This window comes from Rhamphochromis longiceps, linkage group LG17, assembly GCF_057381845.1.
Source record: "Rhamphochromis longiceps isolate RC_006_pf linkage group LG17, R_longiceps_female_GT1.1, whole genome shotgun sequence".
Taxonomy (NCBI): Eukaryota; Metazoa; Chordata; class Actinopteri; order Cichliformes; family Cichlidae; genus Rhamphochromis; species Rhamphochromis longiceps.
Window position 1 is genome coordinate 22,490,750 of NC_140573.1, and position 18,924 is coordinate 22,509,673.

General features: G+C 40.9%; 1 protein-coding gene across 1 annotated transcript; it reads left to right on the forward strand.

Annotated features, from left to right (window-relative positions):
* The first annotated feature begins 1,579 nt into the window (after positions 1-1,579).
* On the forward strand, positions 1,580-10,048 carry LOC146649704 (arg8-vasotocin receptor-like). The gene is made up of 2 exons (XM_085386171.1): positions 1,580-2,628; positions 9,764-10,048. Exons 1-2 carry the CDS (start codon positions 1,707-1,709, stop codon positions 10,045-10,047), a joined length of 1,206 nt encoding a protein of 401 aa, XP_085242297.1. The 5' UTR covers positions 1,580-1,706; the 3' UTR covers position 10,048.
* The last annotated feature ends 8,876 nt before the right edge of the window (positions 10,049-18,924 follow it).

Here is an 18,924-nt window from a genome sequence, read left to right on the forward strand (position 1 = left end):
GCTGAGTCTTCCAGGATGCTGAACATGTCTCCAGGGCAGCCAGCTGGTGTTTTCTGATGTTTTTATCATTTTTTGCAGAGCTGAGTGAGGACAATTTCAGTGGAGCACCAGTAGAAAGACACCAAGAGATGCTGTGTGAGGTTCACCTTCCTGAGCACTCTCAGGAAGTGTGGACACCTTCTCCACCTTCTCCCCGTTGATGTATCAGGATGTGTGTGTAACCGGGTCATAAATGACATATTCTTATAATTATACAAAATGTGTCCTAAACCCCAAACTGTTTGTGGTATGCCAGACTTCTAACACCTCCAAGCCTGTAGTTATCTTCATTATCAGCTCATTATCAGCCCCTCCTCATCCTTTTCTTCTTCTTTGGTGCAACCCTAATTTTGTGGTACCCGTTTGGCCTCTCTCCTTTTCTGCAATTCCTCTGTAGCAGAGGTCAGTGTCATTTCTTTTCTAACACTAATTATATCTTTCTCCACCCTGATGTTTCTGATTGTGTGTTTTAGTTCATTATTGTCATCATTACGCCTGTTTTTACTAGATGCTGTGAATATGTGGAACGTGTTTGCCGTGTGCAGGGACACACCAGTTACACACGGAGATTCTGCTTCCTCCCAAAGTGAATAATCATTTCTCTTGCCTTTTTTGTTGTGTTATGGGATGTGACATGCGCAGTGTTGATCCTGGTCAGACATCTTGGCGCAGTCTACTGGGTGGGATGGTCTCAAAGGCAGAGCTGTAGTCCCCATGTTGCTCCACTGATATTTAAAACACAAAATACTGCTGTGTTTGACCAAACATATCATTATGTTATGATGAGAAAATATAAATATACCTTTGATTTTGGTAATAAAATTGGACAGGTCACCGGTCTCTTCCTGTTAAATAGTGTTTTTCCTCCCCACTGTTGCCAGAATCTTGCTCATGATCATTGTGATTCTCTCTCCAATAATATGGCCCGTGGTGTCCAGTGTGCACCCTGAGATGTGACATTTTGAATTTCCATTATGTAATTTTAATTTACTGGAAAAGGGGTTCACAGCAGGGCAAATGGGAAAAATTTTGAGAGTAACAATAAAATATTCTGGGTCACAAGACAGCAGCAGCAGTTATGATCTTCTGATTTCACATATTTGTAGCTTAGGAAAAGTTTCTGACTTCCAGAACTGGAATTTTGTGGCTTTTGTTACTTTTCCAAAAATGTCAGAGATGAAGTTCAAAAACTGAAACTGACAAATTATTATAGTGACATTTACAAAAAAAAAAAAAAGAGTCGATCTTGAAAGTAATTTTTTAAAGACTAAATAAATAATCGTTCTTTCTTTTTTTTTAATCTGGTATTTTCAGTTTTTATTTTGTCCTCTATGTTCGTCTTTTACTCCCCCCCCCCCCCTTTCACTTTATCCTAAGCATGGAGCTGGTGGGAGGGAGTAAGGTGATGAAGTGCGCGTGTGTGGGGCTTTGGATACAGTGAGGCATGCAGAGGGCTGGTTCTCGGGGGCAGTGTACTTTAAAAGGGGCTAGATCTGCTGCTCGGATTCAGGTTGGAGTTTTTGTGCACCTCGCAGGGAAACAGATGGATCCCTTCTGGATTTTTAACCCGTGAATTCTTCTCAATAGTCCCGTACACGCTGGAAGAGGGTTACGGTTACGCACAAGCGCGCAGACACCTCCATGCGCCCGGAGGAGAAACGGTGACCATGCCGCTCCCCTCGGTGAGCTCCTGCAATGCCACGCACCAAAACTGCACCGATAGCTCTAACTTTACGCAGCAGCTGAAGAGAAACGACACCGACCCGTTCGGACGTAACGAGGAGGTGGCCAAGCTCGAGATCACCGTGCTGAGCCTGGCGTTCGTGGCGGCGGTGGTGGGCAACCTGAGCGTGCTGCTCGCCATGTACCGAGCCCGGCGGAAACCGTCGCGCATGCACCTGTTTATGAAGCACCTGTGCCTGGCTGACCTGGTGGTGGCCTTCTTCCAGGTGCTGCCGCAGCTCTGCTGGGAGGTCACGTTCCGCTTCTATGGGCCGGACTTCTTGTGCCGCATCGTGAAGCACCTGCAGGTGCTGGGCATGTTCGCCTCCACCTACATGATGGTGATGATGACCGTGGACCGCTATATCGCCATCTGCCACCCGCTGCAGACGCTTCAGCAGCCCACGCAGCGCGCCTATATCATGATCGGCTCCACCTGGGCGTGCAGTCTGGTCCTCAGCACCCCACAGTACTGCATCTTCTCCCTGAGCGAGGTGCGCCCCGGCTCAGCCGTCTACGACTGCTGGGGGCACTTCGTGGAGCCGTGGGGGGTTCGCGCGTACATCACCTGGATCACGGTCGGGATCTTCGTGGTGCCCGTGGCCGTGCTCGTGTTCTGCTACGGATTTATCTGCCGTACGATCTGGAGGAACCTCAGATACAAAACCCAGAGAAGAAAGAGCGCGGAGGCCAGCAAAAGCGGGATGCTGAGCCGGAGCTCGGTGAGCAGCGTCAGCACCATCTCCCGTGCCAAATTACGCACGGTCAAGATGACCTTTGTGATCGTGGTGGCGTACGTGGTGTGCTGGGCGCCTTTCTTCACGGTGCAAATGTGGTCGGTGTGGGATGAGACATTCTCCTGGGACGGTGAGTGACCTGCTGACAGGACCAGAACCTTACTAAAAATATAAATCACACTTGTGGCAAAGTGTGAGTAAAGCGAATGGGCAGACTGAGGTTTAAGTAAATTTAGCGAACTTCACAGGTTTGAAATTACAAAGCTAAAGGCAGAATGCAGATTTTTAATTTAATTAAAATTGAATCACAACTTCTTGTGAGAATAAACAGAAGCTAACAGCTCACGTATTCCCCTGTAACACTGTTATTTCAGCCTGTACACACGTCCACGTGTCTCCGTTTGAGCCACATCTTTTCTGGTGAGACATGTGTTCACCTTTGAGCCACAAAGAGGCACATCCCCTCAACATATGAGGCAAAAATGCTTTGCGCTCATCTACAAATTAGCGCACTTGTCCACCCCGGTCTGCAGTCAAATTTTCTGCTTTGTAGCAACTTTAGACGTTCCACCTTCCCTGGAAGGGATTTTAAGGGAATTAAAAGAATGCTAAAGAGCAAATTTTCTTTAATTAAGATGTCTTTGGTTCAATTATTGGCGGCTCCAGTTAAATAAAAATCACAATGCAAAGCCTATAAATCCAAATGTAATATTGCTATTGGTAGGCACGTGTTTAGCCTCGTGCCCGCATGCAGATGTTATTTTGCGCAATAATTTAAACGTGCTTCAGTGCTCAATAACTTTTTTTTACAAGGTAGTGAAACAATTTTTTTTAATTAATCAATTAATGTAGTTGATTTGGGTTTATTTAACAAGAACAATGTGCACTACATATATTACAACAGATGCTAAGGGCTCATTTTCCTTAGATCATCCGATGGTAAAAACACATAAAAACCAAAATTTCCAGAAGCCTCGCAGTTTTGAACAAAGTGAAACAATTCCTTGATAAAGATGCACTTCGTACTCTGTACTGTACCCTGGTTCTTCCATATCTTACATATTGTGTGGAAGTGTGGGGAAATACATATAAAAATACAACTAATCCATTAGTCACAGTACAGAAACGAGCACTGCGTATTATTCACAAGGCTGGTTATCTAGATCATACTCACAAATTCTTTCTTCAGGCAAAGTTACTTAAATTCCAGGATCTGGTTAATTACAATACATCCATCATTTTGTATAAAGCTTTTACTAAACTTTTACCGGCAAATTTACAAACTAGATTTGAAATTCGAGAAAAGGTTTATAATGTGAGAGGCTTTGGAGAATTCAAATTACCCAGAACTCGAACAACCCGTAAAGGCTTTTGTGTGTCTGTATGTGGTGTGAAAATCTGGAACAGTCTGAGTTTACAATTGAAACAATGCAAAAATATTCATAGATTTAAATTTCTCTACAAACAGTTGGTCTGGTCACAGTATACTCAATGATGCTTTTAGTGTGCTCTGTAATGTCTGTTCTCTTACCATTGCTGGTATGGATTCCAAAATAAAAAATAAAAAATAAAGTGTGCGTATGTATGTACATATATGTACTTGTGTGTGTAGATATATATGTATGTATATGTATGTGTGTCTGTTACTTGTAGTTATTACTGCCTGTTACCTGTGGTAATGCAATTTATAATTTATATATTCTGTATTCAGTTATGAAGGCTCTAATTGTTGGTTGTGAGCTGCCGCTTAGATGCTTGTATCTGCCCGGGGCTGTTGATGGGTCTGTATGCAATGATGGGCGTAGCTGCGGGAAGTTTATTGTTTTTTTTTTGTTGATGAGTGAGTATAGGGGTGGGATTTAATAAGTTTTCTTCGTCCCACTCCTTTTTCAGGCAAGTTTTGTTTTTTGTTTTGTGTATTTTATGTTCAATATAGGTATTTGTTGTGCCTGAAAATGAATAAATAAATGAATGAAAATGAATGGTGCAGATTAAAAAATGTGACATATTGAAAAATGTGCGAAATGAAGCACCTTCATAAAACAAAGTGTACTCATAATGAAAGTACTTAAAGAAGAAGAAGAAATTACAGTTGAAGAGCAAACCATCAACAAACCCACAGATACATTTCTTCAGTGCAAAGAAATTTAAGGCATGTGAGCCAAAGCTTCGCACAGGCAGTAACTGCAGACCTGAAGATATTTCAGCCACATTTTCAAACTAAAATCGAAATTTTTCTTTTTTCTGTGAGATTTTCTGGTATGAAAAAAAAAAAAAAAAATTCCAAATCTCTGCAGCCTCCGGTGAAAAAACCGTTTGGTCCAAGTGATGTTTAGACTTTTCCTCAAATAATAATCATAATTATACAAAGTGTTGCCAAACACGGCAAAAGTTTTAGCATAAAAATGTTAAGGCGATAAACATAAAGGTTAATATGTTGCCATCACTCTAAAGATGCAGCTGGAGATGACTTTAATGACCTGATTTACTGCTGGTTAGTTTTACCTTCTATCTATCTATTTATAAATTTTTAACATCAGCATAAAAATGAGTAACTTAAATTTTAAAACTATAACACGGAGTACAAAACACAACATTCTCACTCAAAATAGAAAAGGAGCAGAACATAACATCAGAACTGCATATCAGTAAAACACCTGAGTAAATATACTTTGTTACATTCCACCACTGGAAAAATATTTTGCAAACACAGACAGTGATTGAATCAGTGAAGTCATGAAGCATTTCTAAACTCTTTAAATAAGATCTTGATCATAGCTTACAAAATAGAATATGCTGATAATCTTTTGGCAGTTTGGTAAACATTTGGTCAGTTTATAAATCGACAGATTCTAAGCCAGTTTACTGTCTCGCATATTATAACATTTCTCTCACACGTGAGGCTCAGTTTGGTTAAAATCTTTCATTTTAATTTGCTCCACTCTGCAGCAGTTTGGGTTCAAAATGAGACAAAGTGGTTAAATTGTTCCTTGCACTCAGAAAGGGATTATATTTAAAAAGTTCAGAGCTCTGACTGGTTTTACGCCAGAAAATGATATAACCCTGATGTTCCCTGAAAATGAATTCCTATCAAGCTGCTGGAAGCAGCACTCATGCCCTCACCAGTCAGTAAGGCTCTGTATGACAGTGATAATGAAATTCTTCAAGTGGGTGAGCAGACCAGGGCAGCCTTTTCTCCTTTAACAGACTCCGAAGCTGCAAAATAAAATTCATATCCTGACTTCTATCATTGGAAAATTACTCAGCACTGACATGCACAGGCTTGAGGTTTAATAAAAAACATCAAAAGATAAAAATAAAAAAATTTCACATATCTCCTCTTTTAATTTATTCTGTGGTTAAGGTTGGCCACAAGTTTCTGCTTTCCAATTTCTCTGTGACCTGCCACACTTCTCTATATTTTCTACTTTTTAATTGGTATTTGAAAAAGCTGGAAACTTCACACATGGTTAAACTGGCTCAAAGCTAAACAAAGAAAGCCTTTAATTGGCCTTTAATTAAAACTTAAATAATTACAATATTGCAGGGAAATCTTCCAAACTTACACAAATGCCAACTCTTTCCTTCCAAACCATATCTGTTATTAAAGCATGCATTTAATGGCTGAAGCAGAGATGAAGCTTTCTAGTATCATCATATAGGGACCCTGTTGGGCTTGTTGGGTTCTGCTGGAGTTTCTGTACAGTTGAAAAACTAGAACATATCAGATTTGAGATTCATTTTCAAATGTTTTAAAATGCCAAAAATTCAAACAATGATCAATGTAGTGGTGTTGGTCAGTTGGCAAATGCTTTTAAGTCTAAATTCTGGTATTTGGTCATCAGGAACATGGGCATGACCAGGCTGGACCTCTATTTCTTCCAGAGCTTCATTAATTCTTTGTGGAAAAGATTCAGCAAGGTGCTGGAAACATCATTTTTGGATCATTCTGACACGACAGCATCAAACAGCTGCTGCAGATTTGTCTGCTGAACATCCACAATGCGAATCTCCCATTCCACCACATCCCAAAGCTGAGCAGGCAACATTTTTCCAATTTTCTGCAATCAAGAAGACCCTGTGTGTATTGTAGAGTCACTTAAATCACTTTTATCTCAATCCTGCTGTTCAGTTTAAACTTCAGCAGGTCATCTTCATCGTGTTTACGTGCCTAAATGCACTGAATTGCTGCTCCGTGATTGGCTGGTTACATATTTGTGTTTCTGTCAACACACACGGGCGGGGCCACACTGGGAACCAGCGATCATATCAGCAACTGGATGTTATGTACGTTGTTTAATGACATTTTTGTCCACATAAAGGCCCCAAAAAGTCAACAAAAGTTCAACAGATTGCAGAATAACAGTTTTATGACAAGAAGCACGGCAAGAGAAACTTCTGATAGGCCAGAAAGTTGAACACTTTTGTATTTTCTACAAATTTACATAGTTTTAGCTGTTCTTTTAAATGTACCTTAGGACATTTGTGGTGATTTGTATAGAAGTATACTTCTAACAAACTATGCAGCTTATTCTCTCAATCATTTCTCTCAAATAGAAGACGTTTTGGCTCATCTTGAAAGAAAGGCAGCTCTGAAATGCAAACGTGAGGTCATAGTTCACAGGACAGAGGTCAATATAACATTTAGAATCCCTCGCTGTATCCCAATTCAGGGTCTGCAGCCTTAAAGTACGCAGCCTTAACGGTCCTCAAGGGCCGTACTCAAAGACTGCTGAGGCCGGAAGTGCGAGGCTTGTAAGGTTGTGAAATGGGACGGTCTAGCCTCCCTTGTGCTGCCCAGGTTGCCTAGCAACCATGATACTAACAGCTGGAAACGTTTCATACAGCTTTGTTTGACAGAAATAAAGGAGAACACATTTTATACATTTGTTTCTACATGAACTTTGTGTGATTTGATAAGTATCTGAGGCTGAGACCCCAGGACTGTAAAACATGATTGTTGGGCTTCATTTCTTTACTGAACAGTCATTTAAGATTGGCTAGTAAATAACAATTAGCTAATGTTGTTCATGAGACTAAAGTCATCTCACTTTGGTAATGTAAATATAATATGGCCAATATTATGGTTATTATATTAATCATTATTAGTTATTACAGCAGTGAGTTTGAACTCCGTGTCAAATACTGAGCTTCAGTAAAGAGTAGAGTTGCATTTATTTATATTTCCCATCACCTTAAATCTTCACTCAAAGACAAGTATCTTTGACAGTGTATCTATAGATGTATTATATATAAGAGACAAATATTGTTCTTTTAATATGTTGGCATTACTAAATTTGGCTCAATGCTTACATATATGTGTAAAAAGCAAATGTACGAGCTGTGAAAACTGTTTCTGATAGAATGAAGAGTAGACTGATATATGAAATATTCCTTTATTGGGTGAGAAAATCAGACCATGTCATAACTGCTTTAAGTCATACAGAATAGATATCAGAGCCTTAAACAGGCTGGCTTCTGCTAAATGGGTCAAACTGGGCACAAAGTCTACAAACACATAACATCCTTATAGAATATGATGTAACACTATAGATCAACTTACCTCAGAATATATAAAACATATAAACAATTACAGCAATATGATGCAACAAACACAGCAGTACTACTAATCCAAAATACTCAAAGCTTCATAGAACTGAAACAAACATTTTTAGGTCCATTCTGCTGCTGATACAGACTTTAGGTTTCTGAATATTAAACTTGTTTCTGCCTTTCATAGTGTTTAACTTGAAGGCCCTGAGTACTTTCTCCCACACTGAAAACACTGGGATGATTAAATTATTTAATAAGACTGATTCAGGACAGACAATTAGTTATTTTAAACTTTCCTAGCAGTCCTTCACAAACAGGGAACAGTCTGTCTATTCTCTCCATCTGTCAGCTGCTGCTGGCTCTTCCTCCTCCTCTTCCTCACACACTGCTGAGTTTGTCCTGGTGGATCATCAGGGGTGCAAAGCCTCACAGATGATGTGCAGCAGTGGGTCCCTCAGTCTGTGACGTAATCGGCCTTAAAATGCGGCCTTTAAGGCTGCAGACCCTGAATTGGGATACAGCCCCTGTATACCAGCATCATCCGGTCAAAGCAGATGGCCGCCCCTCCTGGAGCCTGGGTCTGCTTGATGTCTCTTCCTGTTAAAACTGAGTTTTCCTTCCCACCGTCGCCAAGTGCCTGCTGATTGTTGGGATTTCTTTGTATTATTGTAGGGTCTTTACCTTAGAATATAAAGAACCTTGAAGGAACTGTTGTTGTGATTTGATGCTATATAAATACAATTAAATTGAACTTAATTGAAGGCAGCAGAATTTTTATAGAGTTTTAAATATAAAAGTCTTTTTATTAAAGTTTTACCTTATTTGACCTTAAGGAAGAGTTCAGAGGTTCAAAGTAACGTGATATTTAGTATCCACATACGTATGGCTATATGTTGTCAATACAAACAATGGCAGTTCAACGAAAAGTTTTAAATAGCTCGACATAGCATTATCTTTACTTTGACCTTCAGATTAATCTATTCACCTTGAAGGAGAGGTCAGAGGTCAAATGTGACATGATATTTAAAATCTTTATGTGGTACTTTCTATGTGTTGATAATACACAGCACACTTATAAGAGGTTATATACGTTATAAATCACTAAGTTGACCTTGAAGACCTTGGTGAATGTAAGTTATCGTGCTTACAAACAGAATGATATGCTGACTCTTCCAAACACATGACCTTGGAGGACATAAAAACAGGAGGCCTGAATATGATAGCAAGGCCAAATAATGTATTTTTAGAGTAGTTAATGTATGTATTTCTATTTGATGCACTCTTGTTTGAATGCCTCACTGGACTTAACCATTTGCTCTGCTGTAATGAAACTTGTCTCAGCGGCTCCATCACGTCAGTAATTATTACCATTTCTATCCCTCCAAACCTCTGCTGCTGTCTCACCGCAAACGATCCGTCTTTAATCAGGAGAGAATTGCTGAGTCTCACGCGGCCTTCAGCATCAGCTGTCCTTGTTATCGGTGGTGCAGGAGAGCTGAGCATGTCTGTTAATACTGGCGTTCGCTCGGGGTTGCTTTGCAGGCCACAGCTACATGAAGGCAGCCAAACCTTATTAAGAGCTGCCCGGCAGGCTGGCAGTACTCCAGTGTGTTTCAGACTAGTACATGTACTTTAAGAGGAAAAACACTTTGGTTTAGTTGCTGACGTCTCCGAGTGTGCTTCATAAATCTCTCTTCCCGTTTCCCCTGCAGACTCTGAGAATGCCGCTGTGACGCTCTCCGCCCTGCTGGCCAGCCTCAACAGCTGCTGCAACCCCTGGATCTACATGATCTTCAGCGGTAACCTGCTGTCGGACTTCGCCCGCAGCCTGCCGTGCTGTTGCCACCTGCGAAACCGGTTCCACCACCAGGATTCGGACAGCAGCATCCGCCGGACCACGCTGCTGACCCGCCTGCAGGGTCAACGCCCTTCAGAGCCTGTCAGAGACCTCAACCACACCCCCAAAAGCTGCCCGCCAATCCCATCTGCATCCTGACCCCCAGAAACACTACCTTTGTGTGTTTATGTGTGTATGTGTGTGCGTGGTTAGTAAAACTGCAGCAGGTTTGAAGCAGTGAGGGAAGGTATGACATCATCTGAGGGTGCGTTCACACCTACCCTCTGTTTTTTTGTTCCAATCCAGTGGGAAAGTTTACTCCAAAGGACATTTTTGGTGTTTGGCTTGTTTGGGTTCACACAGCTGAAGTTTAATAACTCATTTCCAGTCTGCGGGGTTGGAGACTGTGGGGATAGTAAATAAGTGCTGTACAGTACAGGCAGTGTGGATGTATTTCACTTTGAATGCACTATTGGGTGTGTTTCCTTGGAGAGCTGCTCTCATTGAAGTATTTAAAGCATGTTTACGAGATCATTTTTTAAGACTTGAGGTTAAGTCTGGTGTTACTCTGCAGTCCTTGAATTAATTCATGTACAAATCCCTTCCCTCTCAAAAAAAAAATGTGTTTGTCCGTTTCTGCTTCATACTTTCTCGCTTCTGCTTTCTCCCTCTGAACATACAAAACTTAAAAAAAATATTTCCAGCTCTTAAAGCCTCAATAAAATCCTCTTTGTTGTGCTGTTTTCTAAATTTAACAATCAAACAGGAAAATAGTGCATTTTGGGGGGACTATTTTCAGTGGCGGATGAATTTGTCTACATTGGGATATCCATGACCTCACCTGATGTCATTCCGTATTTAATCAGTCAGTGCCTCTATCACAGTGTACTTAATGAAGCTATGAAGTTTAACCTTCATACTGTGAAATCATTGTTTTAAGAACGCTGGAGTGGAAAGGTACTTTATTAATAATTATTTAATTCTTTTAGTTATAAAATGTGGAAAGTTTGGGTTGAACTTTTTTTTTTTTCAAAATTAAAAAACCAACCAAACAAAAATACTTTCACAAAAAGAAATTAGGTTAGAAAATCAACTCATATTTACCTTTAAGGAGCTGGAATGACTCTGGGACGTGTATCCACACTACCCTGCTTAAAATTTTAAATCCTAATTAAAAGTGCTATTTGTTCAGTATAATTAACACTGCCTCTGTGAACATCTGTTTAATTATTAATTTTTATTATGATGCTCTGATGCTCGCTCATGCTTTGCTGGCTTCTGTAGCAGCTTTGAGCCTCTTTAGAGACTCATTCTCAGATGTGTTTGTAGATATTGAAGATATTTCATGAGTGTGATGTTTTCTGTCATCTCTGTATTGCTCTAATATGTATTGCACGTGTTGTAAAGGCAGATAAAAGCTGTTGTTTGTGTCGTCACGTGATGTTCGACTGCTTTCTGTCTGTAACAGGAGGGTTTTATAGGTGATCACTTACCTGCTTTTAGTAACTTTCACTAAGTACAAAAGCAGTGAAGAGCTAAAGTAATGAAAAAATATTAGTTATAGATCTGTGGATTGATCCGGCCTGCATAAGTCAGTAATCTTTCATAAAGACTATTATGATCATCAGAGTTATGGGTTTCCTGCAGTGCCACCATAAAACTGGAATTTCAGGGGTTTTAAGTGAAATATCCAAACAATAAATTGAGGTTCTTCCTGATAGGATCAACCTTTTTCCTCTAGAACAGGGATCACAAATTCAGTGGCTTGCGTGAGAAACATGATATCATTTTAATTGATAAAGCTCAAGCATGTTTTGAGGCTCCATGAAGATTTTTGTCTTTGCTCAAAAATGTTTCTTGATGGTAACTGTTTCTGATCTAACCTCTTTAGATCTGGTTCTCTTTGTGTTCAGAGTCAACATGTTCTCCAGTGTGAACGTGTCAGGGTTGAGCTTAATAGTGAAATATTTATATTTTCTGGCCACTTGGAGCACCAAAAAGCCAACAGTGTGAGCTCAGTGTAGCTCAGACGTTTATATGTTTAACAAACAAATGCTTATCTCCACATATTACAGCACAGCATTATCATCCATTTCCAGCTGTTTTTGTCTCCGTCTGATAAAGGTATCAGGATCAGATAAAGACTTTCCTAAAGTGTAACCGTGGTGACATCATCAGCTGGTTTGTGAGACTGCATTTTGAGTGTTTTTGCTAAAGAGTGGACCTGAGTGACCCGAGTGACATCATGAACTCACTGCTCGAGAGTTGACGTGGTTTAACCAGCAGACGAAAGGGAAAAATGAGCACTCCTTAACTGGTTGCTGGAGGTTATAGAAAATGGCAACTGGTCTGCAAACACTGGCTAACTAGCAGCTTACCAACAACATTGGCATTCAAATGGCGTGACTATTACTTTGAACAAACATTTACTATTTCCAGTTTGCACTGTCCTTTTTAAAGTTTTACTGTCACTCAGCTGGTAGTTGGTGAGTCTCTGCAGACATGTCACCATCTTCCATGCAAACTAGAGGCGACTGTGGCAGCCAAAGTGACTGCAAGGAGGTTTTTGACAACCAGCTGGGGAACACACACAGACAATGAGTGTCACAGACGGGTTGGTCACCTGTTCTTCCATTTGCGCAACATCTCTAAAATTAGAAATATCCTGTCTCAGAGTGACGCTGAAAAACTAGTTCATGCATTTATTACTTCCAGGCTGGACTACTGTAATTCATTATTATCAGGATGTCCAAAAAACTCACTGAAAAGCCTTCAGCTAATCCAAAATGCTGCAGCAAGAGTACTGACAGGGACTAGAAAGAGAGAGCATATTTCTCCTGTTTTGGCTTCCCTTCATTGGCTTCCTGTTAAATCCAGAATTGAATTCAAAATCCTGCTCCTCACATACAAGGTCTTAAATAATCAGGCCCCATCTTATCTTAATGACCTTGTAGTACCATATCACCCTATTAGAGCGCTTCGCTCTCGCTCTGCAGGCCTACTTGTTGTTCCTAGAGTATTTAAAAGTAGAATGGGAGGCAGAGCCTTCAGTTTTCAGGCCCCTCTTCTGTGGAACCAGCTTCCAGTTTGGATTCAGGAGACAGACACTATCTCTACTTTCAAGATTAGGCTTAAAACTTTCCTTTTTGCTAAAGCATATAGTTAGGGCTGGACCAGGTGACCCTGAATCCTCCCTTAGCTATGCTGCAATAGACATAGGCTGCCGGGGGATTCCCATGATGCATTGAGTTTTTCCTTTCCAGTCACCTTTCTCGCTCACTATGTATTAACAGACCTCTCTGTGTGTGAATGTGTGCGTGAATGGGTGGATGACTGGATATGTAAAGCGCTTTGGGGTCCTTAGGGACTAGAAAAGCGCTATATAAATACAGGCCATTTACCATTTACCATCTCTGCATTGAATCATATCTGTTATTAACCTCTGTCTCTCTTCCACAGCATGTCTTTTATCCTGTCTTCCTTCTCTCACCCCAACCGGTCGCAGCAGATGGCCGCCCCTCCCTGAGCCTGGTTCTGCCGGAGGTTTCTTCCTGTTAAAAGGGAGTTTTTCCTTCCCACTGTTGCCAAAGTGCTTGCTCATAGGGGGTCATATGATTGTTGGGTTTTTCTCTGTATCTATGAAGCGCCTTGAGGCGACTTATGTTGTGATTTGGCGCTATATAAGTAAAATTAAATTGAATTGAATTGTTTGCAAAACCTCTGTATTTGTAGATGTGGTTTTAATTTAAGAGAGCCGTCTGTGAAACTGTAAAGTGATTGGCTAACACTTTGCCCATCTGGCCAAACAGGAATTTGGCCTTTAGGTGAAAATTACAGTTGTGATCAGCAGGGAGTTCAGCAGGGATTTTAAGTCCAGGAGTGATTACCTGATTTTCAGGTTCAAGATGTCTCCTGCAGTGTTTACTGTTACTGTTAGCACAAGACAGTTTTTGTCTCACACGTGGCACGTAAACGTGAGCTGCTTTTCTCTTAACAGCTGCAGGTGTTCTAATGATGCTGCTTTTCTGAGGTTCAAACATTTCTGAGGTTCTCCATTTCTGACATTGCTCTGCAGTAACAATAGCAATTGTGATGGCGTGTTTTTGGTAGCTAAACAACAGATTGGTGCATGAATGGGTTTAACAGGAGATGGATATCGTTACTCTTGCATAAGGCCGAGATGCAGCAGGTGCAGCGGCCACTCACCAGATTTAAATGACTAAATTTATCAGCTCATGCCCGACAGCTGCCCAAGGACACTTCAGAAAATTACATGGGAATATTAAACTTCAGACCTTTTTTTTTCTCTGTGCAATATCTCGGCATAAGTATGCCTCTCATAAAAACACTTCAACAGGATTTTTCCTTGTTTTTTTTTACCTCACGCAGGGAAACAGGAGTAATTGGAAGCAGGTTGGGTGCATGACATGCAACAGATGTCTGAAATTGAAAACAAATAAAAAGGTTTCAGCGCTTCAATCAAAGGCAAGGCAAGGCAAGGCAAGTTTATTTGTATAGCACAATTCAACAACAAGGTGATTCAAAGTGCTTTAAAAAGCATGATTTAAAATTGATTAAAACAAGCAAATAAACTAACTAACTAATTAACAAACAAACAAACAAACAAACAAACAACAGTATATAAAATCAAAACAGATAAAATCAGAACAGTAGATAAAATCAGTAGTTAAATGTAAGTTTTGAAATTTAAGCTTAAAGTGTGGATTTGGTGCTTTATTCAAATGCAGCTGAGAACAGGTGAGTCTTCAACCTGGATTTAAATAAACTGAGTGTTTCAGCTGATCTGAGGCTTTCTGGGAGTTTGTTCCAGATATAAGGAGCATAAAAGCTGAATGCAGCTTCTCCGTGTCTGGTTCTGATTCTGGGAACTGATAAAAGACCGGATCCAGATGACCTGAGGGATCTGGATGGTTCATACTGGGTCAGGAGGTCATTGATGTATTTTGGTCCTAAACCAACAACAACAACAACAACCTTTATTTATAGAGCACATTAAAAGCCTTAGGCATACCAAAGTGCTTTACAAAAAAACAATAAAATAATACAGTTAAGAGCATTAATATCAAATATAATAAGAACAGCAGACAATGTTCACAGTAGAAAGCCACTAATAAAATGGACTGCAGCACATAGATTATAGCAGACCCAGTGCCGCATGATAGAGAACACCAAGAATGAAGGAATAGTAAAAAGTTAATGCAATAGGTCGCAGTTAACAGTCAGCATTTAACGGGTAGAGAAGGCAAGTTCAAAAAGATAAGTTTTAAGGCGTGCTTTAAAAGAAAAAATAGAATCAGACTCCCGAATGCCAATCGGGAGGCTGTTCCATAACTCAGGTGCAGCAAAGGCAAACGATCGATCGCCTCTAGATTTCAACCGAGATCTGGGCTGAACTAACAATAACTGCGAGGATGACCTTAAAGCCCTGGCAGGGACATAAGGGTTTAAAAGTTCCTTAACCATTCAGAGCTTTATAGGCCAGCATCAGAACTTTAAAGTCTATCGTCTGACAGACAGGCAGCCAGTGTAAGGACCTCAGAGCTGGACTGATGTGGTCCACTTTTTTGGTCTTAGTGAGGACTCGAGCAGCAGAGTTCTGAATGAGCTGTAGTTGTCTGACTGATTTTTTAGGTAGACCTGTAAAGATGCTGTTACAGTAATCAAGCCTACTAAAGATGAATGCATGGACTAGTTTTTCCAGGTCCTGTTGAGACATCAGATCTTTTATCCTTGATATATTCTTGAGGTGATAGTAAGCTGACTTTGTTATTGTCTTAATGTGTTTTTCTAAGTTTAGGTCTGCATCCATCACTACACCCAAATTTCTCGCCTGGTTTGTGGTTTTTAGATGTATAGATTGAAGTTCTCTGGTGACCTGTAATCGTTTTTCTTTGGCGCCAAAGACTATTACCTCAGTTTTGTTTTTGTTTAGCTGGAGAAAATTGTGGCACAACCAGTCATTGATTTCCTCAATGCATTTACCAAGAGCCTGTACAGGGCCTCGGTCTCCTGGTGACATTGTGATATATATTTGTGTGTCATCTGCATAGCTGTGATAGTTTATTTTGTTGTTGTTTATAATCTGTGCCAGTGGGAGCATGTAGATGTTAAACAGAAGGGGTCCCAAGATGGAACCTTGGGGAACTCCACATGTGATACTTGTCTGCTCAGATGTGAAGTTACCTATTGATACAAAGTATTTCCTGTTTTCTACGTATGTTTTGAACCAGTTTAGTACAGTTCCTGAAAGACCTGTCCAGTTCTCCAGTCGTTTGAGTAATATGTTGTGGTCAACTGTATCAAATGCTGCACTGAGATCCAGTAAAACTAGGACTGACATTTTTCCACTGTCTGTATTCAGACATATGTCATTAAACACTTTGGTCAGAGCGGTTTCAGTGCTGTGATTCTGTCTAAAACCTGACTGGAAGGCATCGTAGCAATTATTCTGTTTTAAGAAGTAACTGAGCTGTTGAGAAACTGCTTTTTCAATGATCTTACTTAAAAACGGGAGATTTGAGATCGGCCTGTAGTTGTTCATTTGTGTCTTGTCAAGATTGTCCTTTTTCAGTATAGGTTTGATTACAGCAGTTTTTAGTGATTCTGGAAACACACCTGATAATAAAGAAAAGTTGACGATCTGTAACAGGTCTGACTCTAAAGTCTTTGAGACCTTTTTGAAAAAACTTGTTGGCAGGACATCTAAACAGCAGGAGGAGGAGTTCAGTTGACCTAAGATGTCCTCCAGGTCTTTGCTGTTAATAGGTTGAAACTGTTTCATGGTGTTTAAACAGTTTTTTGGTGGACACAGTACATATCCTGGATCTGCTGTTGATGTACCAATTGCTTGTCTAATTTTTTGGATTTTTTCAGTGAAGAATTTGGCAAAGTCATTGCAGGCCATGGTCGAATGAAGTTCAGCTGCCACTGACACAGGAGGGTTTGTTAGCCTGTCAACTGTAGAAAATAAGACCCGAGCATTATGGCTGTTTTTAGTGATGATGTCAGAGAAGTAGGACCTCCTTGCATTCCTCAGTTGTAAATTATAATTGTGAAGTTTCTCTTTATAAATGTCATAATGAACCTGGAGGTTTGTTTTTCTCCATCTGCGCTCAGCTTTCCTACACTCTCTTTTTTCATTTTTCACCAGTGTGGAGTTTCTCCATGGAGACTTTTTCCTTCCAGAGATAACCTTCACCTTAATGGGAGCAATAGTGTCCATTACATTTAACATGTTAGCATTGAAGCTATTGACGAGCTCATTGACTGACCCTCTGGGCAGGTCAGGTGTTAATGGGAAGACCTGGTTAAAAATTGCACTACTGTGTTCAGTTATACACCGTTTTGTGATCACTGTTGTTGATATATTTGTGTGGGCTGAGATTTTACTTTCAAAGAAAACACAGTAATGATCAGACAGGCCCACATCAGACACAGTAACCTTTGAAATGCTCAGGCCTTTGGAGATCAGTAGGTCAAGAGTGTGTCCTCTATTATGTGTGGCCTCTGTTACATGCTGAGTCAGCCCAAAGTTGCCCAGAGTGTTACTCAGGTCTTTAGTCCCTTTGTCCTGAGGGTTGTCCACATGAATGTTAAAATCCCCAGCAATAATTACACAGTCAAAATCAACACAGATCACAGACAGCAGTTCACTGAGGTCATTAAAAAAGTCTGTGCAGTATTTGGGAGGCCTGTAAACATTAAGAAACACAACTTTGGATGGGGCCTTCAGCTGTAAAGCCACATATTCAAAAGACTGAAAACTTCCAGGAGATAGCTGCTTACATTGAAATGATTCATTAAATAAGACAGCAACCCCTCCTCCTCTCCTGCTCGCCCTGACCTCACTGATAAAACTGTAGTTAGGAGGGGTCGTCTCGATGAGAACAGCTCCACTGTTACTTTGGTCCAACCAAGTTTCAGTTAAAAACATAAAATCAAGGCTGTGCTCAGTGATTAAATCATTAATTAAAAATGTTTTCCCAGCTAGAGATCTAATGTTTAATAAAGCCAACTTAAGTGTTTTAGAGGTATTACTTGTCCCCTCGTGTTTGGGAGCAGTCTGTGGCACACAAGGTATGTTTACTATGTTTAAAGATCTTTTAGAGTGCAGCTCTCTGTGTTTTGACCAGGCCACATGTCTCCTGTCACCTAAAAGTACAGAAATTTTAAAACCTTCTAGTAAACAGGGTCCCAGCTTCTCCTGGGAAAAGTCATCACTGCCATAATCCTCACAGCCCGGACCCTCCACACATCACACATCAGACTGCGGAGACAGGGCATGAAGAGGAACTAAGGGGGGCGAGGCTGGGCAATGTGACTTCGATTGCTCTGTTGAGGGTGGGGCTCGATGGCGAACCTTTGGCCGCTCTGGTGGGGGGTTTATGGGGGACAAAAAGGGATTGGGACGGGGGGTAGATCTGAGCCCAGCATTGACCCGCTCCATCATCTCCTCAGTGAATTTCAGGTGTGGGGAGGAGGGAGAAAGGGAGGGGGAGGAGGGTGATGGCCTGTCAGGGGTTTGGGGGACTGGGGAAGGTCGTGGTCCCTTGTCCTGGTCGTTGGTGTTGTTGAGAGAGTTGGAGGCAAATAGGGACCCCTCTTCTTGCCTTAGATGTCTCTCCTTTCTGAGGCTCTTCCTCAGATGCCATGGATGTCTCTCCTTTCTGAGGCTCTTCCCGGGTGGGGGCAAATGGAGCTCCTCCTCAAGGTTTCTGCTGGGCTTTGTCTGTTCTTGGAGTACTGTTTGTTCCTCTTTATGAGATAACTCCTCATTTATCTCAGCCTTGGCACCAAGCACAGATGGATGACGTATGGAATAAAACAAGTTGGAGGTGAACAGTTTCACCCCTGACTTGTTAAAATTAAATCCATTTGCTTTGAACAGATGCCTGCGTTCCCAAAAAATATTAAACTTGTCGATAAAATGCACTGAGTGGTCAGCACATGCTGATATAAGCCATTTATTCAGTGTAAACAACCTGCTGAATCTCTCGTCTCCTCCTCTGATACAGG

Excerpts from the sequence above, each read along its gene's own strand:
- LOC146649704 (XM_085386171.1), top strand. The coding sequence starts at position 1,707 with ATGCCGCTCCCCTCGGTGAGCTCCTGCAATGCCACGCACCAAAACTGC. Across the intron at positions 2,629-9,763 it reads TGAGACATTCTCCTGGGACG|ACTCTGAGAATGCCGCTGTG; the intron begins GTGAGTGACCTG and ends TTTCCCCTGCAG.